At 43.8% G+C, this 24500-nt stretch overlaps 1 protein-coding gene and 1 non-coding gene across 2 annotated transcripts; both read right to left on the minus strand.

Moving 5' to 3' along the window:
* Positions 1-13726: 13726 nt before the first annotated feature.
* On the minus strand, positions 13727-14951 carry Rps20 (ribosomal protein S20). The gene is made up of 4 exons (XM_004653348.2): positions 14791-14951; positions 14501-14600; positions 14207-14280; positions 13727-13944 (listed from the first exon to the last, which is right to left on the minus strand). The coding sequence occupies exons 1-4, from the start codon at positions 14791-14793 to the stop codon at positions 13762-13764; spliced, it is 360 nt and encodes a 119-aa protein (XP_004653405.1). The 5' UTR covers positions 14794-14951; the 3' UTR covers positions 13727-13761.
* On the minus strand, positions 14348-14415 carry LOC123459195. Its single transcript, XR_006636094.1, has one exon. It is a non-coding gene; the product is annotated as a small nucleolar RNA U54 (small nucleolar RNA).
* Positions 14952-24500: the final 9549 nt, after the last annotated feature.

Raw genomic sequence — 24500 nt, forward strand, 5'->3', positions numbered from 1 at the left:
GAATGGTCACTAAAATTCCCCAAGCCAGTGGCTCTTGTGTGTTGTCTTGTGACCCACGGAGAATGACATGTGCGTTCATGGCAGAAGAACAAGTTAAGCAAGGTTTGTTGGAAAAGCAGATGCTGAAAGTAAAGCAGATTGTTTATTCCCTTTGGGCCTATAAGTAGCTGCTTATGGAATGGGGCCTATCTTACTCCTAATATCGATCACTGTCACCGAAAGTTTCTAATGTCTGTGCGGTCAGGGAAAGGAAGCCATGGCTTCTCTCTCTTGAGCTATGGGTCCAGTAGGCACAGCTGCCCACACAAAGCCAGTGTGCTTGAAGGAGAGGAAGAACATTTTCTTCATGGTAGCTGAAAGGGCAGGTTAGGATGGCATTTCCCCTTGGTGGAAATCTCTTATTTCTTAAATCAAACCAACTCTGTTACAAGAGGAAGTTAGAAGAGGAAGGGCTGGGGGTCATTCCTTTGTCTTTCCCTTGCTTGAGTCACATGCCCTCCATGAACACAAAGCTCAGAGCAGAAACAAATGGATATCCTACATTAAGAAAAACAAAATGCCAGTATGGTGGCACACACCTTTAATCCCAGCACTTTGGAGGCAGAAGTAGGAGGACTGCTATGTATTTGAGGCCAGCCTAAGATTGCATAGTTAATTCCATGTCAGCCTGGGCTAGAGCAAGACCCTATCTGGAAAAAAATTCTTACTGCTTGGTCCTTCATTTATAATACAAAGCAAAACAGTAGTTTTATATTTAAATGTAAAAATGTATACATATACATATGCCTGTGTTTCTTTAAAAAAAAAAAAACTATGCTGGTCACTGGGTGCCAAATTTGGGGCAAATAGAAATAGTTTGGTTTAGAAATTAGAATCTCTTTATGCCCCACTCCACACAAACCCGAGGTAGGGCCTCACTGTAGCTCAGGCTGACCTGGAATTCACTATGTAGTCTCAAGCTGGCCTTGAACTCACAGTGATCCTCCTACCTCTGCCTCCCAAGCTCTGGGAGCAAAGCCGTGTGCCACCATGCCCAGCTATCTGCTTTTTTAAATAGTGGAAGCAGGGTTGGGGAACATATTCTGGAGAAGGTGGTTATTTGGGGCCCTAGTCCATTATCACCACTACACAACTTAGAAAGTCATCTTTTAGATTTGTAACAGAAAAGGTATGGTAAAATAGTACATCTGGAATTTGATTCAAATTATTTTTCTTAAAAAATATTTTTTTATTCATTTGAGAAAGAGAAAGTGGCAGAGAGAAAAAGAGAGGGAGGGAGAGAATGGGTGTGCCAGGGACTTTATGAATTACGCTACCCATTTTTGCAGGAGGTAGACACACATTACTTGCAAACTCCAGAGCCCCATGCTTAGGTATGAAATATACTTTTATTGGCTCATGACTTTATTTATTTATTTATTTATATTATTGTTTTGGTTTTTTGAGGTAGGGTCCTGTTCTAGCCCAGGCTGACCTGGAATTCGCGCTGTCGTCTCAGGTTGGCCTTGAAGTCACGGCAAACCTCCTACCTCTGCCTCCTTAGTGCTGAGATTAAAGGCGTGTGCCACCACACCTGGCTATTTTTTATTTTATTAATGAGAGACAAAGTGCACGTGCATGCAAATGAAAGAAAGAATTGGTGTGCCAGGGCCTCCAGCCAGTGCAACCAAACTCCATACATGTGCGCCACCTAGTGCGCATGTGCAACTTATGCTTGTGTCACCTTGGGCATCTGGCTTACATGGGATCTGAAGAGTGGAACATGGGTCCTTATGCTTTGCAGGCAAGTGTCTTAACCACTAAGCCATCCCTCCAGCCCTATACATGACCTTAGAAGTACATGTTGGCTGGTAAACTTGAACCTTATTACTGACAAGGTAGTATTAGGGCTATTTTCTGATGGGACTAACATGTTACTAAAACATACTACAAAATTTTAAAGCAAAATAAAAGGCAGAAAGTCCTATGTCACATGTTCTCTCTCATATGTGGATCCCAGCTTCAAATGTTTAGATTTGTATGTGAAAGCTAGGAAGGGGCCATGAGGGAAGGGAGGAGAGTGGAAGACTTAAGGGGATGATATGGTGGATATGTAAGTAATGGGGCAGAATACTGGGGTACAATGGTCCAAGTGGCACCAGGGGAGGGGATGGAAGAAAGGAGGGAGTAGGAGGAAGGCTACTCAAATTCGAAGATGTTATGAGTAAGCAATATGAAAGCTTACTTCTTTTGCTAGCAAAATGATACATACATTAAAAAAGAGAAAGTTAGGGAAGAAGCACCCAGTGGATGTGGATGATGCTGTGCCCAGGAGCTATAGAATGTTACAAGAAAAATTCAGTGCCAAGGGTGAGCTTCCTTCCAGCAAGTTATTGGTCAGGGAGGCCCCTGATGCTCCTGAAACATCGCAGACTATTGTCAAGGCTCTTGGTTGCTAAGACCCTCTCGCTGCAGATATTATGTCTGGGATGCAGGATGCTGAGAAATCAAGCTAGAGCTGACCTGGAAGCCTCCTCCCTGTTGACTAGCTGTCAGGATATTGGAAAGTTGTGCAGTCTGTTTGGGGAGAAAAAGTCATCAATAGTCAGCAATGGGCCCTGTAAGTTTAATGGCTGGACGTCCATGTCAAATATGCCAACTGGTGCAATGGTGGCATGTCTGTTATAGTGAAAATAGCTGCTCTGGGATTACATTTGAGGCCCATTCCATGGGAGGGTATTATTGCCTGGAACTGCAAACCTAATCAAAAGTCTAGAGCTGAAGATACATTATGGATAAATTATGCTTACCAAATGACTCTCTTTAATATTTATGTTTATGCCCATATATTAGTGCTACTCTCACTTTTGATAAAGACACTTCCCTTTTCAGATGGCAGTGACCACTTGCATGACTCAAAATGTGATTCAATGGAGTATTTTCCAGCGAAGAAAATCAAAGTGTGTGATGACATACAGTTCTGGAATTTGGGAGCTGAGGCAGGAGGACTGCTATAACTTTGAGGCCAGCCTGGGCTACATAGTGAGTACCAGGCCAGCCAGAGGTAGGTAGTAAAACCCTACCTCAAAGGATCAGAGGAGGAAAAGAAAATCCTGTCTTATGGGACAACATGGGTGAACCGTGGTGACACTGTACTAGATGAACTGTAGAGTATATGCTTCCACGTGGGTGAGCTCTCTTAAAATGCTCGAACTCAGAGAAACAGGAACTGAGATGCTGCTTACCAGAGGCTAAAGCTGAGAGAAATGGTGGGACAGTGTTTAGGGGTATAGAGTTTCAGTTTTACAAAACGAGAAGGTTCTGTGGATCTGCTGTACATCATTATTAATAGACTTAACACTACACAACTTAAAAAGTCATCTTTTAGATTTGTAACAGAAAATGTATGGTAAAATAGTACATCTGGAATTTGATTCAAATTATTCTTCTTAAAAAATATTTTTTTATTCATTTGAGAAAGAGAAAGTGGCAGAGAGAAAAAGAGAGGGAGGGAGAGAATGGGTGTGCCCGGGACTTTAGCTACTGCAATGAACTCCAGATGCATGTACCACCTTGTGCATCTGGTTTATGTGGGTCCTGGGGAATTGAACCTAGGTCCTTTGGCTTCACAGGCAAACACCTAAGCTATCTCTCCAGTCCCCAAATTATTCTTGAAGGTTGTTTGGGGAAATGGGAATCATACATGAAATAAAGTCAGCATCAACTGAGGATCTTTAAGGCCAAACTAGAATGGCTCATTCTACCATTGTACTTTTCCATTTGAAATGTTGCCTCATGAGGGTTTGTTTTTTTTTTAATCAATGTACTTTTTGTTTTTTAATTTATTTATTTAGTTCTTTTTGAGGTAGGGTCTCACTCTAGCCCAGGGTGACCTGGAACTTACTCTGTATTCCCAAGCTGGCCTCAAACTCACAGTGATCCTCCTACCTCTACCTTCCAAGTGCTGGGATTAAAGGTATGCACCACCATTCCCAACTCATATTTTTACTTTTATTTGTGTGTGTGTGTGTGTGTGTTTATGTGTATGGGCATACCAGGGCCTCCTGATGCCACTTTTTGTCAGGCTTATGTGGGTGAATTAGGAACTGAACCCTGGCTAGTAGCTTTGTAAGCAAGCACTTTTAACTGCAGAGCATCTTCCCAGGCCCCATCATAAAGAAATTTTTTAAAACCAAGGTATCAAATTGAAAATAAATCATTAGAAATGCCAGCCCATCCTCAGACCCTGCAGCTTCTTTCACAGGCTTCGCCATTCTGTAGTGTGTGTGTACATAGTGTGGGTATAATACAATGTGTGATTTTGAGTTAATATTAGTAATTTAGATTAGAATACAAGAATCTTTGCCAATAGAAAATGCTAGCCAAGGACTGGAGAGATGTTTTATCAGTTAAGGCACTTGCCTAAGAAGCCTAAGGGTCCAGGTTTGATTTCCCATGTAAGCCAGATGCACAAGGTGGCACATGCATCTGGAGTTCGTTTGCAGTGGCTGGAGGCCCTGGTGTGCCCATTCGCTTTCTCTCTATCTACCTCTTTCTCTCTCTGTCAAATAAACTAAATAAAATGTTTTTTAACAAAGAAAACATTAGCCAAGACAGTTAGGGATATCTCTAGAATGTACAGACTAAATAATTATGTGGGAACTGGAGAGGTAGCTCAGTGGTTTAAGGCACTTGCTTGCAAAATCTGATAGCCCAGGGTTCAAATCCCCAGTACCTGTGGAAAGCTGGATGCACAAGGCAGTGCATGCATCTGGTGTTCGTTTGCAATGGCAGGAGGCCCCAGTGTGCCCATTCTCATTCTGTGTACTTGCAAATAAATAATAAATTAATTTTTTAAAATCATGTGGAAGCAAGTTGTATGAAACACAGGATCATTAGAAGGTCATGTCTTAAATAGGAGCCTTCGAATGACCACTACACTGATTCCTTTTGTAGACAGATGGATGTGACTGCACCTCCTACTGACTGGTGCAGTCATTCAGTTTGGTATTCTTACTTAAAATGAAAATTTCCCATAATCTATGGCTGAAAATCTTTGTCCTTAAATGTTCCAGAAAATCATTCATCCATGAGCACAATTAGTATATGTTCATAAATGTTCTTAAACAATTTTCTAGTTCTTCTTATATCAGCTAATGTGCATACACATCTACAGTTCAGCCAAAATTCAGAAATTTAACTTGTAGAAGTATTTTCCATAAATATCCAAATGAGAAACAGTTTTAGAAACATTTGTAAATAGTGCTTTTCATTGTAGAAATGTTGAAAATATCATAAAGTCCCTTAGGAGGAATCTGATTAAAGTAGATAAGGTAGATCTTCATCTATATATACAGATACACAAATTGCTGTCAAATATGTAATTAACATTAAAATATCTTATAAAACATATATATGATGAAGTATTATTCCACCATAAACAATGAAATCAACTCATTTGTGGCAACATAGATGGAAGTGGCATGTTAAATAAGCCAGACACAGGAAAATAAATAATGCATATTTTCATTCATACAGCAAAGCTTTAAAAAAGTTGCCTCATCTTTGTAAATTAAGGGACATTTGTGTGAATAAAGTTATTTGATGGGGTCAAAGAAGCCATATGTGATTTGAAAAAAAAAATAGTTGCCTCATGGAAGTAGAATGGTTACAACTTTCAGAAGGGAAAGGAAAATGGCAGAATGCTGGTCAAGCAGTACTAAAATATTTACATGGGAGTTAGTTCTAGTATTTTATAGCCCAGTAACAACAGATCAGAGCTGACTACTTAGTTCAAAGGTTCATGACACAAAGGAGCAGTAGATGTTTCTAGAGAATGGAAATGATAATTACCCTGATTTCATCATTGTATTTTATACACGTATAGAATTATCACTTCATTTTTTTTATTTTTTAACATTTGTATTTATTTATTTATGAGAGAGGGAGACAAAGACAGAGAAAGAGTATGGGCGCACTAGGGCCTCCTGCCACTGCAATGAAGTTCAGATGAATGTGTGCCATTGTGATGGTTTGATTCAGGTGTCCCCCATATACTTAGGTATTCTGAATGTTAAGTTTCCAGCTGATGGAGATTTGGAAATTAACACCTCCTGGAGGCAGTGCTTTTGGTTTCTTTTTCCTGGTTTTTCTATTTCCTTATTTATGTCTTGTATTGCCTCCTTTATTTCATTAAATTGGTGTCCTGTGTCTTCTTTGATTTCCTCTTTGATTCCTTTGATTTCCTCTTTGATTTCTTCTTTGATTCCTTTGATTTGTTCTTTGACTTCTTTGAACATATTTACAATCATTCTTTTGAAATCTTTCTCAGGCATTTCCTCTAACTCGTTCTCACTGGAGGTCATTTCTGATGCATTAATACTTTTAGGTGGATTTATACTGTCTTGCTTTTTAGTGTTTCTTGTGTTATAATGTAAATATTTTTGCATCTTGGATTAAGTTAATGCTTGGATTTTCTAGCTAGCTGGGTATTCTTAGCTGTATCAATTGATTTGATGTTGTGTATCTTCACAGTAGGAGCTTAAGGTGTTAGGTGTGGCTCTTTTATTTATTTATTTGAGAGTGACAGACACAGAGAGAAAGACAGATAGATCTATGGTAGACAGAGAGAGAATGGGCGTGCCAGGGCTTCCAGCCTCTGCAAACGAACTCCAGACGCATGCGCCCCCTTGTGCATCTGGCTAACGTGGGACCTGGGGAACCAAGCCTCGAACCGGGGTCCTTAGGCTTCACAGGCAAGCACTTAACTGCTAAGCCATCTCTCCAGCCCAGGTGTGGCTCTTAAGGTTCTCAGAGTATCTATAAAGGTGTTCCTAGGGGTTGAGTTTCCCTGCTATGGGAATATTCAAGTAGGCTGAGTAGAATAAAATACAGGTAGATTCTAACATTTAACTAAACACTGTACACATTCAATCAAAAACAGCACCGAGTATTTATGCAAGAGTAGTTATTATAACAACCAGATCCTCTATCAACAAAGAGGTTAAGATTTCTGGTCTGTGGAGGGATCCAAGTCAGCTTGTGACCAAGTGAGACCCTTCCCTGGTGCAATCCCAGTTACCTTTTTGGATGATTTTTGGTCTCAGTTAAGTTGCTGGCTGGGTTGTTGGGCTGCTGATCTGATTTCTGAAGCTGAACACTGGCTTTTCCTGCAGGGCAAACCGAGCCTGGCAACTGTGGCCCTGCAGATGGGCACCCCCGCTGCTGGAACCACTACTGCTGCTGCTGTAGCTGCCACTGCTGCCACTGAAGCTGCCACTGCTGGATCCGCCACTGCTGGGGCCACTGTTGCCGGTGCCAGAGCCGCTGATGTTGCTGCCAGACTCTGCTCCTGCTTGGGTCCCACTGTCAGCTCAAGTTGGCGTGGCTGGGTCCCGGGACCGCTGCTCTGTTAGCTGGAGCTGGGCTCAGGCGGTGGGGAAGGGGAGGGAGCCACAGCTGCTCTGGTTCTCTTGCTGTTCTATGTGTTCTTCTACCTTGCGATCTGCTCCTCCATTGCTCACTGCCGCTCTCCCCTCACGTTTCCTGAGTTGCGGAGAGCGCGGTGTGAGGTGAAGCTCCCGCACCTGGCTTTTCCTGCGGCTGGAGCCGAGCCTGGCAGCTTTCCAGTGCGCTGCAGCTGCCACGGTCAGCGGACCTGCCGGGCCCGCTTTTGCCGGCCTGTGCGGGCTCTGGATGCTCTGGATCTCTTCTACTTCTCCGCTGCCGCTTCAATTTCCTATACACCTCACTTTTAGTTAAGTGTGTATTTTGCTGAGATTTTTTGGTCTTTCCCCCTCCCAGGCTGCTTTGGCGTGGTACCTACGCCGCCATCTTAACCAGAAGTCTCTTTTTCTGGTTTTTCGAAGTAAGGTCTCACTCTAGCTCAGGCTGACCTGGATTTCACTATGTAGTCTCAGGTTGGTCTCGAACTCATGGTGATCCTCCTACCTCTGCCTCTTGAGTACATGCGCCACCATGCCCCTCAGCAGTGTATTGTTGGGGGCAGGCTATAGGTATTACAGCCAGTGTCCCCTTGTCAGTATGTGACACACTCTTGTTCCTGTTGTCCACCTGATGTTGGCCAGGAGGTGAAGTCCACCCTCTGCTCATGCCACTATTTTCCCCTGCCACATCATAGAGCTTCCCCTCGAGTCTGTAAGCCAAAATAAATCCTCCCCTCGTCCCCCCGCAAAAAAAAAAAAAAAAAAAGCTGCTCTTGATCAGGTGATTTCTGCCAGCAATGCAAACCTGACTGTAACAGTAAAGTTGGTTCTGAGAAGTGGGATTGCTGCTAGACACCTGACTGTGGCTTTGGCTTTTTGGAGCTGATTTTCAAGAGGAATGTGGAAGGATTTGAAACCTCAGCCTAAGAGACAACTTGCAACACTGTAAGTACAACTGGATGGACTATTCTGGTCAGAGTTGAAAGACCTAAATACAGTTAAGAACTACTGACTGTGGGGATTAGCTTTGTAGGGTGATAAAGAGTTTTGCCTGGCCGGGTGTGGTGGTGTACGCCTTTAATCCCAGCACTCGGGAGGCAGAGGTGGGAGGATCACTGTGAGTTCAAGGCCACCCTGAGACTACATAGTGAATTCCAGGTCAGCCTGGACTAGAGTGAGACCTTACCTCAAAAAACCAAAAAAAAACACAGTTTTGCCTGGAGAGGGCTAGAAGCATTTTGTATGAGAGGCTGGCTATTACGCCCGTGTCCTGAGAACTTTGCATAGAAACAGACTGATGTGAGCAGAAGGATATGGCACAGAAAAAATGAAATCTTTGGGCCAAAACTGATGCCTGTTCAGCTACAACTGTATGAGATTACAACCACTGAGATTGGGTCAGCTCACCTGCATTGAGACAACAGAGAGAATGCAGCCTTTTGAAGGAGTCTGAATGCTGAAGGAGCGTCCTATTCTTCGGTTTCCTTTATTCCCCCCTGAATTAACAATTTGGTATTTCGGAGTATAACAAATGCAGGAAAGAGAGGGTCAGTGGATTTGCAACATGGTCTTTTGTTTGGAAATGGCAATGGGCAGTGTGAAGCAGGTTTGTTGGATGCCTGCATGAGGACCTGATGGAGCAGTGAAGATGGACTGTGGGTTGCAGTGGAGATACCGGCACTATGAGCAACTGCTAAGAAAGCTGCTGGCCCCAGATGAAGTTTTCCAGGCCTATGAGTAGCCTAGCTTGAAGGGTAGAACTGGAACTCGAGACTTGTTGCTGGTTAAAATGATTGGCCTTAGAGATCTGTCACTGACTATAGTTGTTGGACTTGGAGCTATGTTGGCCCTGTTTTGAGTGTTGTATTGGTTGAATATTTCTTTGCTATGCCCAACACCATATTTTGCAGTGTGCTTATTCTTATTCTGTGCCATTATGGGTTTTGGGGGTATGTGTGAACATCATTAGAATTGATAAAAACTATGAGGACTTCTAAAGTTGGACTGAATGCATTGTATTTTTACATCATGTATGATTATAGTTTATGGGGACTAGGTGCAGAATGTGGTGGTTTGATTCAGGTGTCCCCATAAATTTAGGTGTTCTGAATGTTAGGTTTGGGAGATTTGGGAATAAATGCCTCCTGGAGCCAGTGCATTGTTAGGGGCAGGCTTATGGCTATTTTAGCCAGTTTTCCCTTGCCAGTGTTTGGCATACTCTCCTGTTGTTGTCCTCCTGATGTTGGCCAGAAGATAACATCCACCCTATGCTCATACTGTCGTTTTTGAGTCTGTAAACCAAAATAAACCTCCCCCGCCCTCCACATGCTACTCTTGGTCAGGTGACCTGTTCTTTACTTCTAGTTTTATGTGGGTACTGGGGGATCAAACCCAGGTCATCAGGCTTGCAAGCAAGCACCTTTTCCCAGTGAGCCATTTCTCCAGCCCACTACTGTACATTATAAGTATGTACAATTACAAGCCATAAAAGAATATGAGCCAGGCATGGTGGCACATGATTTAATCCTATCACTTGGGAGGCAGAGGTAGGAGCACCATGAGTTTGAGGCCACTTTAGGTTTAGAGTGAGTGCCAAGTTAGGCCTAGGCTAGATTAAAAACCTACGTCTGAAAAAACAAAATTGAGGGGTACAATCAATGGTAACAATTGCCTAGCATTTGTGATACCTTGGGTTTGACCCATCAACCCTGCCCCCAGACTCTCTAGAATGACCCCCCCAAACTACAGCATACATTTAGTATTGACTCATTTGTTTTTGAAACAATACAAATGAGCCTACTGTTGCTTTAAAGATAAGGATTTTTAAACAGGTAAGTGGACATTATATACACTTTCTAAGTGTGTATGACATATATGTATGGGCATGCATGTGCCATGGCATACATGTGGAGGTAGGGGTGTTTGTCCTCTTTCTACTTCTGCTTGGCAGGGTCTCTCTTGTTTTCTTTTGCACACTTTATCACCTGGCCCACAAGCTTCCAGATTCTCCTGGCTTAGCTTCCCGTTGTTGTAGGTACTTTGGGATAAGAGATATTTGTACCACTTTGCATCTAGCTCTCATGCGTGTGGTGGGATTGAACTCAACTAGGCAGGCTTGCCAGCAAGCACCTTTAACTGTTGAGCCATCTCCCAGTTCCAGTATCATATGTACCTTAACTCTTTATTTTGGCTTTTCAAGGTACTATTTTGAGCTAGGCCAACCTGACCTGGAATTCACCATGTAGTCTCAGGATGACCTCAAACTCATGATGATCCTACCTCTCTGCTAGGATTAAAGGTGTGCATCACCATGACCATCTGCACTTTTTTTCATCTGGCTTGTGGGAGCTGGAGAACTAGACTTGAGTGGCCATGATTTGTAAGTACCATTAACCACTGAGCCATCTCCCATAATCTGAAACCTTTTGATTTTGGGAAGATAAAAGCAATTCCCCAAATCTCAAATATTGTACTTTGGCTTTTAAAGTGCTGCATATAGCTTTAATGCCAGTTCTTCATCTGTCTGTGAGAACGTACAATAGTGATGGCTAAGCTGGGGGTGCAGCTTGCTTAGCTTGTGTTCAATCACCCGTGGATAAGGCTGCAATACTAGTTTTTTTTCAGCTCTACCGCGACAGCACTTCTAGTGACTGATCTTTTGGGCCATAATGGCTTTCTTGAAATTTTCTTGGAGTGAATCTTTGCTCAACTCATTCTCAGGAATGCATAGCACTATAGCCATTGGCAAACAACTAGACTTGGTAAATTTAGGTTCCATTGCTAAAAGAACCAAAAAGGTCATCTGGGTACATTTATCTATTGGCAACCTTGTTGGTAGCTCCCTAGCATTCTTCTGGAGAACACTGCATTAATAGAAACAAGCTATTCACTCTGATAAACCATGAGCAGCTCCTCCAGCAGGAATGGGTCATTGCTCATTTCAGAAAGACTATATATACTATACAAAGCTAAACTAGCTTGACTCAAGGTTGTTTTCCAAGATAGTTCTTATAATTTGTATGTGTATGGTTAGGTATGCCAATTTGTCTCTTACTGCTGCAAATGAATGCCAGGCACACATACCACTTTTTGTATCTGGCTTTATGTGGGTATTAGAAAACTAAACACAGGTTTGCAGGCTTTGTAAGCAAGTGACTTTAACCACTGGGGCATCTCCCCAATCTACTTGTTGATCTTGTGTAACCTATTGTAATATGCACCTTATATTTTCATTTAACATCACTTGTTGTGGGGGAGCTGGAGATGGCTTACAGGTTAAGGCACTTACCTGCTAAGCCAAAGCACCCAGGTTCGACTACCACGACCCACATGTACCAGATGCACAGGTGGTGCATGGATCTGGTGCTCATTTGCAGTAGCTGTGCAGTTTCTTTCAAATAAAGTTTTTCTATAATAAAATCTCTTGGGGGCTGGAGAGATGGCTCAGCAGTTAAGGCACTTGCCTGCAAAGCCTATGAACCAAGTTTGATTTTCTAGCACCCATGTAAAGTCAGATACATTCACCTAGAGTCCATTTGCAGCAGCTAGAGGCTCTGTGCACCCATTCTCTCTGCAGGGCATGGTGGTGTACCCCTTTAATTCATCATAGCACTCAGAAAGTATAACTCTGGGAGTTTGAGGCCAACCTGAGACTACACAGTGAATTCCAGGTCAGCTTGGGCTAAAGACCCTACATCAAAAAAATACCAAAACAGCCAGCATGGTGGCACATGCCTTTAAACCCAGCACTTGGGAGGCAGAGATAGAAGGATCGCCATGAGTTCAAGGCCACCCTGAGACCACACAGTAAATTCCAGTCTGCCTGGGCTACAGGGAGACCCTACCTTGAAAAAACCAATAATTAAAAATAACACAAAATCACTTAGATTCTGATTAAGGCTAGTAACCCTTGATGCTAAATTTCCAAACCTGTCAACAGCAATGAGGGGATGAAGGGAAGATTCTGTTTGACATGTGTAGCTGCACTGGCCCATGAACTGCAACAGAATTAGGTTCCTAGGATATTAAAATTTTTCATTTCAAACAGCATTTCAACCTATGCAGTTATCTTACTTATCACATTTAATCAGTGCAGAAAAAAGTATGAAGGAGTCTACAGAAGTAGAAGGGCTGGAGAGATGGCTCAGCAAGCAAGGAACATACCTGCAAAGCACCACCACCCTTGATTCCCTTGCCTACATAAAGCCAGATGCAAAGTGGCACATGCATGTGGAGTTCCCTTGCAGTGGCTGGAGGCCCTGGCATGCCCATTCTGACTGCTTAATAGAAAAGATGGCAAAAGGGACTGGAAACACTGTTCAGCAGTTAAGATACTTGTCTGCAAAGCCTAAGGACCCATGTTTGATTCTCCAGTGCCCAAGTAAAGCCAGATGCAAAGATGTACAAGCACCTGGGACTTACTTATAGCAAGAGGTTCTACACCCACTCTGCAAATACAAAACAAGCCGGGCGTGGTGTCACATGCCTTTAATCCTAGCCCTTGAGACAGAGGCAGGAAGATCACCCTGAGATTACATAGGAAGTTCCAGGTCTGCCTGAGGTAGAGTGAAACCCTACCTCAAACAAAAAAAATGGAGGTGCTTGTCTGCATCGTTAAAGGACTCATTTTGTAGTCCCCCATAAGCCAGATACACAAGGTGGTACATGCAACTGGAGTTCACTTGCAGTGGCATGGCACACCCATTCTGTCTGAAATATTTTTAAAAAATTAGCTGGATTTGGTGGTGCCTACCTTCAATCACAGCACTCGGGAGGCAGAGGTAGATCACTGTGAGCATGCTAATACAGATTCACTTCCAGGTCCCCCTGGACCCCACCTCAAAAAATCCCAAACAGGGCTTAGTGGTTAAGCACTTGCCTGTGAAGCCTAAGGACCCACGTTATGCAGATGCACAAGGTAGCACAGGCATCTGGAGTTCATTTGCAGTGGCTGGAGGCCCTGGCATGCCCATTCTCTGTCGCGCTCAAATAAAAAACCAAGAACCCAGGTTTAATTCCCCAGTACCTACGTAAGCCAGATGTGCCTCTGGAATTCGTTGGCAGTGCATGGTGGTCTTGGCATGTGCCCATTCTCTCCCTCCCTCTCTCACATTCACCAACAAAAGCAGATATATTCACCAATGTACTCTCTTGTACCCTTAACTAAATTCACTGATCAAATGATCCAAAAAATGTCTAGGAAGTTTTTTGTCTTTAGGAAATACTGTTTTTAAGTTGATAAGAGTAAATTTTCAGGTCATGTCCTAATATCTATTAACTTTTTGAATAAAAGCCAACGAAGCTTACTGAAGTAAGTCAGTTTATTAAAATAATTGACTTAGGCATCTGCAATGGTGACTTCAACCTCCACTCCTGGCTCAATGCTGATGGAAGTAATCTGCTTAACAATCTCAGAGGGACTGTGTAAATCAATGAGTCGCTTGTGGATTCTCATCTGGAAGCGATCCCATGTCTTGGAACCTTCACCACAAGGTGTTTTCCTTGTAGTTATTCTCAGTGTCTGCAACAAAACAAAGGAACGAATGCTTATGGTTTTTGCTTAATCATGAGACATCTAGAAAATCACGACTCCTGTACACATAGGTTTTCAGGTGCCAGTCTGCTTTCACACAAAAATTTATAGATTTGAACAGGCATCAGCCCAGTCACTACAAAACACTAGAACATTAGTTATGTAACGCAAGCTAATCTCCACCAGCATTTTTATTCAAGCCCATCACTGCCAATCATGTGTTTATACCCTCTATTTTTTTTCTTTTTACCTTGGTGGGCATGCGAACTGGTCCTTTCACTTTGAGGTTCTTGTCCTTGGCTCCTCTGATCAAGTCAGCACACACTGAAGGAGAAAGCACCTTTCAGTTCATTCAAAATGAAACCCGGTTCTCCTAAGGAGCGCTGGCTTCCGCCGGCTCAGAATAGCGTATACAACGATCACCGCAAGTCAACACCAAAGATTATCTCCTCATCGCCAGCGTCCACGGCACCCAAGGCAGCGACAAGCACCGGGGCTTCGGCCGAGACCCTCCCCCACAAGGGCCCCCGACAACCACACTGACCCTTCTCCAGGGACTTCACGTTGCGGCTGGTGAGGGTGATCCGGATTCTGTGGATGGCCACCTCCGGTTCCACGGGCGTCTTTCCGGTATCCTTAAAGGCCTGTGATTAGGCAGGCGGAGAGGAAAGCCAAGCGAATCGTAAGCCGTGGGCTACTAACTAGACCGGAGTCTTCCCGAGTGCCTCCCGCCCGGTCCCAGCGCGGCGCCCGGGAGCCCACCGGCCCGCGCTCCCCGCCTCCTGGCCCCGCCACAGCCCCGGCCCGCCTCCCGCGCCGCCAGCTCCTGCTCACCATGGCTGCGGCGCGGCTTCCTGACCGACTTGTCCCTCGGCGAGAGTGAACAGCGGTGAGTCAGGAGCGGGAGCGGACAAAAGTTCCGCTGGACCCACAGCCGCGTCTCCGAAAGGAATGGCGGTGACGAGAGCGGAGCCTATATAGCACGCTGGCATCCGGGTACCTCACGCCCCGGAAGAAGACCCTCTTTTCCGCAGAAGGGGCGGCCGCCGGAGCTGTGCTGGAGCGCCAGTGAAGTTGGATGGAAAGGTGTAGCTGCGCCTGCCCCCTGTTGGCTCGGAGGAGTCACAGCTCCGAAGGTTTAGGTTCTTGTTCTTGTTCTTTTGTTGTTGTTTTTGTTTTTCGAGGTAGGGTATCACTCTAGCTCAGGCTGACCTGGAATTCACTGTGGAGTCTCAGGGGGGCCTCGAACTCATGGCAATCCTCCTACCTCTGCCTCCCAAGTGCTGGGATTAAAGGCGTGCGCCACCGCCACCACGCCCAGCGCCCAGCTGTTCTTGTTCTTGATTCCCCCGCCCCCCGCCCTTTTTTTTCTTTTTTCTTTTTTCTTTTTTTTTTTTTAAGCTACCTGACTAGATGACCAGGAGACTGAAACCTGAGACACACGAGTGTGACACACTGCCCCTATCTCTGGTAAACTGAAAACGATTCCCATGGTTTTTACTGTGCAAAATTTCCTTCTTATACAAACCAAAACAACTTGCTTTCGTTTGAGCGGATAACTTTTTTGAGTTTAATTGACATGGTCCTTGGGAGAAAATGATTCTGACAAGCCAAATATGTTACTTTTATTTATTATTCGGGGTTGGGAATTGAGCTCAGGATGAACCCTGTACATGCTAGGCAAGAATCCTAACGCTGACCTACATAAACCCCTGAGATTTTTTTTTTTTTTTAATTATTAGGCAGCAATTTTTGAAAGGCTGACATGAGCATCTAAGTCTTCTTCTAGAAAAGATTTCAATTCGGCTTCTACTTCCCAGGAAGTGAGAACAGAGAATTCCAGGCTGAGTGCTATATGCTGAGTAAAAGGAATGCTGTGTATGGAGGCCTGGTGACCTGTGATGTAGCCACCCAATTTTAAAACATTAGCTCCTCTGTGTTCCGAGAAACAAGTATATGTTGAATATGACTTCCAGGATCTCTTTCTAAAACAGCCCATCACCCTTAGGTTATAAACACCTTTGCAAGGGGAGGGCAGGCACTTGCTCTTTCTGATCACTTGGGAATTTCCTGCTGTGGGTGAGTTTTTCCCTCAGCTGGGCCTGGGCTGGCTAGGTCACGGCCTAGCCCAGCCCTTAGGACTTCCCAGCCCTTACTCTCTGCATGGGTTCTCTATCCCCTCCAGCTCCCCAAAAGGCAGGAGCTTGGGCTGGAGAGATGGGTTAGCGGTTAAGCGCTTGCCCGTGAAGCTTAAGGCCCCTGGTTCGAGGCTCGATTCCCCAGGACCCACCTTAGCCAAATGCACAAGGGGGACAAGCGGGCGCACCCATCTGGAGTTCGTTTGCAGTGGCTGGAAGCCCTAGAACGCCCATTCTCTCCCTCCCTCCCTCCCCCTCTCTCCCTCCCTCCCCCCCCCCCTTCAAATAAATAAATATTTTAAAGTCAGGAGCTCCGTGAGCTTTCTTTCCTCTTTTCTGTCCATGGTCCTTCCCCATTACTTGTGGCCCACGTGGGCATTTGGGCTCCACTTGCTGTACTTTATTTCCCCGTTCCTCTTAGCCTTCCCCTTTCCACACTCCTTTGTAAGATCTGAATAAAAATCGGTATTTTAAAGATCATTCTCTAAAGGCCAATACCACAAGGTCTGAGAGGCCTGATAAACAAGTGAGAGTTAGAGTAGGACAGAAGATAAGAACCAAGTGGCTCTCCAGCACAGAAAGGGGGAGTTAGGAAGAGTTTACAACGACGGGAACACCAGCTGTGTCTTCTACGCTATGGAAGAACTGACACAGTGACCGCCCAGCCCGCAGTTACATAAGTTTACTATGAGAAGTTTCTCCGCACGGTCACATTACCAGCGCCGTCTGCTGAGAAAACAAGAGGGTACAACTGACATCTGAACTGGCACAGATAGATGTTCAGAGTAGCCCAACTGAGGTTAGACACAGCAAGAGCACAACAGGCCACAGCCCAGCTTGAGAAAACATTTTCAGAGCTACATTCCAGGAACAATAGTTACACACAGAAGAAAGACATTAAAATTGTCAAAAGCAGTATGGGGCTGGAGGGATGGCTTAGTGGTTAAGGTGCTTGTGTGGGAAGCTTAAGGAGCCAGATTCAATTTCCCAATATCAATGTAAGCCAAATGCACAAGGTGACGCATGCATCTGGAGTTTGTTTGCTGTGGCTGGTGTGCCCATATTCTCTTTCTCTCAAATAAATAAATAAAATATTTTTAAAAAATCATTCTCTTGAATATGTAATTGCCAATTCTTTGGTTAGTTTTCATATATGAACTCTTATGAACTCAGGGCTTAGGCTTCCAGGAAGCACCCCAGAAACCCAATTTCCCTGTTTCAGCTCCTTAACACTGCACTTCTGTTCATAATATGTGGCAAAGTACAGAAGAAAGAAATCCTAGTGGGAACCTGCTTTGCACATGTAAACACACCTGCACACTCATAAACAAGGAGGTAAAGGAGAAAGCACACAGGAACACACATACACACTCTACAAAAGGATGGTGATGTGGCCAAGTAGAGTGTAAGCAGAGAGGTGAGTTTGATACAGAACAGGAGGAAGGAAATAAAGTTATATTCTTTAACAGGTGAAAGATTTATTTGCTCACATGTGCCAAACTGGTAAGGAACAGAGCACTCATCCCTCCAATCAGGGCCCTTTCCTCTTTGTTTGTTGTTGTTGTTGTTGTTGTTGTTGTTGTTTTCAAGTTAAGGCTAGCCTAGGCTGACCTGCGTAGACTCAGGGTGGCCTCAAACTCACAGTAATCCTCCTACCTCTGCCTCCCCAGTGCTGGAAATAAAGGTGTGCACCACCACACCCGGCTGTCTCCCTTTCTTCCTCTTCTTATCCTTGAAGATAAATTATACTTGTATGTACTAGCATTGGCTTATTTGTATTTGCTTGGTGATAATTGAACTGAGCTAATACTGGATTTCTTTGACTCAGTGTGCACCAGGTTTTGCTGTTATTGAATAACTAAGAGTTAAAATTTGAGTATATTCTGATTCAGTAATGTAAGCCATTGACTACACATACTCTATTAGAATTCACAGCAGAAATCTGAAAGCCTGCATTCTTATTTTAGTATCTGTGATCTCAATGAGACTTTAAATCCCTTTAACTTAATGGTGTGGGTATCTACAACACATAGACAAATACAATAGCACAACTCCCTGAGATGTGATCTGTAATAGTGGCAAAGGGGATTGTATCTTCAGAGAAGTTTACAGCAGCATTCACATTTCACCAATGCTCCATAAACTCAGTGAAATGCTTGAGAAGTACAATTGTGCTTTTCTTCCTCCTCCCTCTCCTTTTATTTATTTATTTATTTTTTTGGTAGTCTGGTCTAGTCTTGAACTTAAAATCCTCCTGCTTAGTGTTGGAATTACCGGTCAGGGTGGCCAACCCCAGCTATAATTGGTTTCAACAATAAATCTGGTTTATCAATTCTTAGGCTTGCCTTATTCTTTAAATACTTGAGAAATGGTGAACTTGTTAATTTTGTGGATAATAAGAATTGGTTTTTGTTTTGTTTTCTGATGCAGAGTCTCACTCTAGCCCAGACTGACCTGGAATTCAGTCTCAGTGTGGCTTCCAACTCATGGTGATCCTCCTATCTCTGCCTCCCAAGTGCTGGGATTAAAGGCGTGAACTACCAACCCTGGCTCTCACTTTTTTTTTTTTTTTAAGACAGGTTCTTATTTTGTAGCGCTGGCTGGTTCCAAACTCAAAATCTCAGTTCTCCAGAACTGGGATTATAGGTTTGTGCCACCACAGAGTATCCTTTTCTTGCCAGGCCTGGTGGCACACGCCTTAATCCCAGCATTTGGGAGGCAGAGATAGGAGGATCACTGTGAGTTTGAGGCCACTTTGAGACTACATAGTGAATTCCAGGTCAGCCTGAGCTAGAGTGAGACCCTACCTTGAAAAAACAAAACAAAACAACAACAACAAAAAATTAACTGGGAGTGTGGCTAAGCAGTACAGCCCTTGCCTAGCGTGCCCAAAGATTTTAAGCTTGATCTTTAGCACCACACAAAAAAAGGGGTGAGAGGATGGGGAGATGGTTTAGCTATTAAGCACTTGCCTGTGAAACCTAAGGACCCTGGTTCGAGGCTCTATGCCCCAGGACCCACATTAGCCAGATGTATAAGGGGGCGTATGCGTCTGGTGTTCTTTTGCAGTGGCTGGAGGCCCTGGCATGCCCATTCTCTCTCTCTCTCTCTCTCTCTCTCTCTCTCTCTGTCTGTCTGCCACTGTCAAATAAATAAATAAAAATAAACAAAAAAGGGGGGGTGAAAGTAAACATTTAGAAAGAGGCAAAATGTAGCCCAGGTGTTGGGGAAAAAATGGTTCATGAGATTGGATCTAAGAAAACAGTCTGTGGGGGTATTTTTTTTTTTGTGGAGGGCATGTTTGGATGTTCTTGTGTGTGCCTGAGATACATGTGTGGAGATCAGAGAATCACTGTGGGTGTTAGTTCTCACCTCCCAGCTTGTTTGAGGCAGTCTCTAGTTTACCACTGCTTCACCAGGCTAGCTGGGCTTTAGCTTCTGGAATTCTCCTGTCTCCACCTCCCTTCTTGCCTTAGGCTCACCATGATTACAGATGTGTGAGCCACAGTATCTGACTTTACATGGATTGTGGGGATCCAAACTCAGGTACTCATGTGTACATGGTAGGTGTATACAGCCATTAGCCCAAGGTTTCTTTTTCTTCCTAATTTTGGAAAATAGTATTGAGATTCCTTCAAAATTAAAAATTAAGCATGAAAGCATAGCTTGATTGTACAGCACTTATGTACCGTGCATGAAGCATGCACTACAATAAATTATAAATACGTGAACAAATACATGTAAATGAAACCACCATGTGCCCCAGCCTACCTCTGGATATCTATGGCAATCACTATTTCAAGGAGATGCCTTCACTCTCTTGCTCATTGCAACATTATTCGCAATAGCCAAACTATGCAAACAATCTAAGTGTTCATCAATAGATGAATGATTAAAGGAAGTATATAGACAATGTGATATTAGTTGCCCTTTTTTTTAAAAATATTTATTTATTTATTTGAGAGTGACAGACAGAGAGAGAAAGACAGCCCAATTTTCTTCTTTTTAAAGGGCAACTAAGGGCTGGAGAGATGGCTTAGCGGTTATGCGCTTGCCTGTGAAGCCTAAGGACCCCGGTTCGAGGCTTGGTTCCCCAGGTCCCACGTTAGCCAGATGCACAAGGGGGGCGCACGCATCTGGAGTTCGTTTGCAGTGGCTGGAAGCCCTGGCGCGCCCATTCCCTCTTTCTCCCTCTATCTGTCTTTCTCTCTATGTCTGTCGCTCTCAAATAAATAAATAAAAAATGAACAAAAAAAAAAATTTAAGAAGAAGAAAATTTTTCCTGGACTAGAGTCCTTGCTTTCAAAAAAAAAAGAAGAAAATTTTGAGTTCTACAGATGAAGTGGGTGCACTTTATGTTAAGTGAAATAAGCCAGACACAGAAAGACAATTTTCTTTTTTTCTTGAGGTAAGATTTCACTCTAGTCCTGGCTGACCTGAAATTCACTCTTCAGTCTCAGGCTCAGGGTGGCCTGGAACTCACAGTGATACTCCTACCTCTGCCTCCCAAGTGCTGGGGTTAAAGACATGCACCACCATGCCTGGCCAGAAAGACAAATTCTGTATGATCTCATTCACACGGGAACTCTAAAAGGACAATTTATGGAAGCAGACAGTAAAATAATAGCTACCAGGGACCCAGTGAGGTTCCCTTACTCCTCAGCCCCATTGAGAACACTGTTGCAGAAAAGTCATTTAGCATATCCTTAATGCCTTACATAAATTCCTTAATATATTTACATACTTTTTAATGACTTAAATTCTTTTTTAAATTGCTTTCTGAGTAGGATATACAGAAATACATGGGTCCTCCTACAGTATAATGAAGATTTAAGAGTGAAAAACATTGAATTAAATATGTTTTATTTCCACTCATAAAATCTTTTTTGTTTGTTTGCTTGTTTTTCGAGGCAGGGTCACTGTAGCTTAGGCTGACCTGGAATTCGCTATGTAGTCTTAGAGTGGCCTCAAACTCATGGGGATCTTCCTACCACTGCCTTCCAAGTGTTGGACTTAAAGATGTGCGCCATCATGCTCAGCTCCAAAATAATCTTAATACAGTTATAATATGTTTTCGATATTTCTCCATAGCCTTTTGAAGCATAATTTTTATAGTTTTGTAGCTATATCGTTTTTGAAAAATCTTGTGAAGACTTATGCTACATGCTTGTGTCGGCCTGTGGACAGCCACCTACTGGCCTTTCACTGTCATGGCAGTAGCAGCCTATTCCTTCCCACAGGAAACCTCACAGCAGCTGAAAACCACTCACTTCACACACACAAAATAAAATAATAAAGCACACTTACCAAATGAGTGTGTTGAATCTTGTAGGTAATAAGTAATTTGTAAAATTTTGAATCGAAATATGTTTATTGTAAACTCTTTGGACTGAATTTTTTTTTTTTTTTCCCCGAGGTAGGGTCTCACTGTAGCTCAGGCTGACCTGGAATTCACTCTGTAGTCTCAGGGTGGCCTCGAACTCACAGCGATCCTCCTACCTCTGCCTCCCGAGTGCTGGGATTAAAGGCGTGCACCACCACACCTGGCTGGACTGAAGGGAAAAACAAAACAGAGATGATTTTCAACCTTCTCTTGTGACTTTCCAGATTGTGATGGTCAGGAAGCGGAAGTGGACCATCCAAGCAGTTCGTGTGGCTTCCTCAGGTTACGGGTAAGAACGGAGAACGGCACTCCTCAGAGGACTGCAGTCGCGCTGTCACTGGCACTCTCTATGTACTGAGGGCAGGCAGTCCCTTTGCACCTCATGAACCGCAGGTGTACTGTCATGCACGTTCTACGAATGAAGGAACTGAAGTCAGATGGCCTGCCCCAGTCTCTGGAGAAGCCAGAGTTTGAAGCCATGCGATTCACCTCCAGAGGCTGCATTCTTAGTTACTGTGCTGCTCAAGGCAGGGCTGCCCTTCATACTTAGCAGGGAACTCAATATGAATTTCAGATGGTGACTAATTCTAAGAAGAAAATAACACTGGCAAATTAGCAGAGCAAGGCTGTATACACACAGGAGCTGGGAGTCCAGGAAGGCCTCAGCAGAGATCTGGTACATTTGGTGACAAGCTATTGAAACTCCTTTGGGATCATACTAATCAGATTAAAATTAGTAAAAAGATATGTACCAAAGAAGGGGAGCCCGAAGGAACAGTGCTCCAATCAGGTTGAGCATCCTAATCTGAGTATTAGAAATAAAAAATGCTGCAGAATCACCCAAGTGGAACATTGCACAAAATGTAATTGTAGCAATTTTCCATAAAATGACCCTCAGGAGTGGGGCATGGTGGTGCACGCCTTTAATCCCAACACTCGGAAGGCAGAGGTAGGAGGATCACCATGAGTTCAAGGCCACCCTGAGGCTACATAGTGAATTCCAGGTCAGCCTGGGCAAGAGTGAGACCCTACCTTGAAAAACCAAAAAAAAAAAAAAAAAAAAACCCCCAAAACAAAACCCCCAAAAAACCCCACAATGACCCTCAGGGTATGTGTGTAATGTGTTTACAAGACATAAATGGAGGGCCTAGGGAGATGACTTAGTGGATAAATCACTTGTTATATAAGCATAAGGACCCCCCAACACCCACGTAAATGCTGGTTGTGTGTGGTGGTCACTGGTAATCCCAGCGCTGAGAAGGTGGAAACGGGATCCCCCAGGCAAGCAAGATAGCTAGTCAAGCTGAATTAGCAACCTCTGGGTTCAACTTAGACCTGCTTCAGTAAATGAAGTGGAGAACAATAAAGAAAGATGTCTGAAGCTGTAGCTGCCACATGCACATGCCCACACATGTGCCCCCCATACACACATGAAAAAGGAAAAACATGGATTTTTCTGGCAGAGCTGGTTCCCTTCTTCAAGACACTTCATTATGTACATCAAATATTTCTACATGTGAAAAAAAAATCCAGAATCTGAAATATTTCTGGTCCCAAGTATTTTGGATACAGGATCCTCAGCTGAGCCTTAGTGATACTCTCTGACTTCCAACTGTGTGGGACAGTAACCAGCAGGCATCCAGCTGAATCCACCCTCTCTACTGTCTGTGGAGACTGGACCTCTCTGCTGCTGTGGTCCCCACTACCTCCAGAAGGATTCTGCAGGATTCCCTAATTCTTTATGAAGACTCCTGATGGGCAAAAACATAGTCCATGAGGTCAAGGACAAGCTGCAAAGGAGGCTGCAAAAGTGAGGATCTAACTTTCTTTAATCCTTGTCATCAAAGAGAATAACAAAGGTCTACTTGGCAGGAGGTGGTGGTGACAGGTGAATGAAGGACAGGAACACGAGAAGGACTAGTCATGTAGTCATCTGGGAAGAGTTTCCCAGTCAAAAGTAACAGCACGCCTGTAGGGAAGAAGGAAGCTTGGTATACTGGAGAGACAGGACAGCAGCTCACCGTAGCAAGGAAGTGTGGGCCCTGGAAGGGGAGGGAGTCAGAGAGAATTCACAAACTCAGGGATGTTGTATCTTGTAAAGTAGTTATTAGGAACTTGCATTTTACTTTAAGAAACTTCTTGGGTTAATTTCCTGAGGCTACTGTAAAAAAATTACTACAAACTTGATTGATTGAAACAAAGTAAGTTCCTGCCTCATTCTAGAGGCCATACAGCCATGTTAGCAGGAATAGATATTTCTTTGCTTTCTTTGCTTTTTTTTTTTTTTTTTTTTCTGAGATAGGGTCTCACTGTAGCCTAGGCTGACCTGGAATTCAATGCACTATGTTGTCTCAGGGTGGCCTCGAACTCATGTCATGGCAAATCCTCCTACTTCTGCCTCCTGAGTGCTGGGATTAAAGGCATATACCACCACGCCGAGCTAAATTTCTTGTTTTTTTTTTTTTTTTTTTTTTTAATTTTTGGTTTTGTCTTTGTTTTTGTTTTGTTTTGTTTTGTTTTAGGTAGGGTCTCATTCTGGCCCAGGCTGACCTGGAATTTACTACGTAGTCACAGGGTGGCCTTGAACTCATGGTGATCCTCCTACCTCTGCCTCCTGAGTACTGGGATTAAAGGCGTGTGCCACCACGCCTGGCTCATCTTTGTTTTTTGAGGTAGGGTTCACTCTAGCCAACACTGACCTGGAATTCACTATGTAGTCTCAGGCTGGCCTCAAACTCACAGTGATCCTCCTACCTCTGCCTTCCAAGTGCTGGGATTAAAGGCGTGCGCCGCATGTCTAGCTCCTTTTTAAACATTTTATTGAGGCTGGAGAAATGGCTTAGTGGTTAAGCTCTTGCCTGTGAAGCCTTGATTCCTCAGGACCTTGTGCCAGATGCACAAGGGGTTGCATGCATCTGGAGTTCATTTGCAGTGGCTGGAGACCCTGGTGCACCCATTCTCTATCTTTCTGCCTCGTTCTCCCTCTGTCTGTTGCTCTTAAATAAATAAATAAAAAAATAAAT

This window comes from Jaculus jaculus, chromosome 2, assembly GCF_020740685.1.
Source record: "Jaculus jaculus isolate mJacJac1 chromosome 2, mJacJac1.mat.Y.cur, whole genome shotgun sequence".
NCBI lineage: Eukaryota > Metazoa > Chordata > Mammalia > Rodentia > Dipodidae > Jaculus > Jaculus jaculus.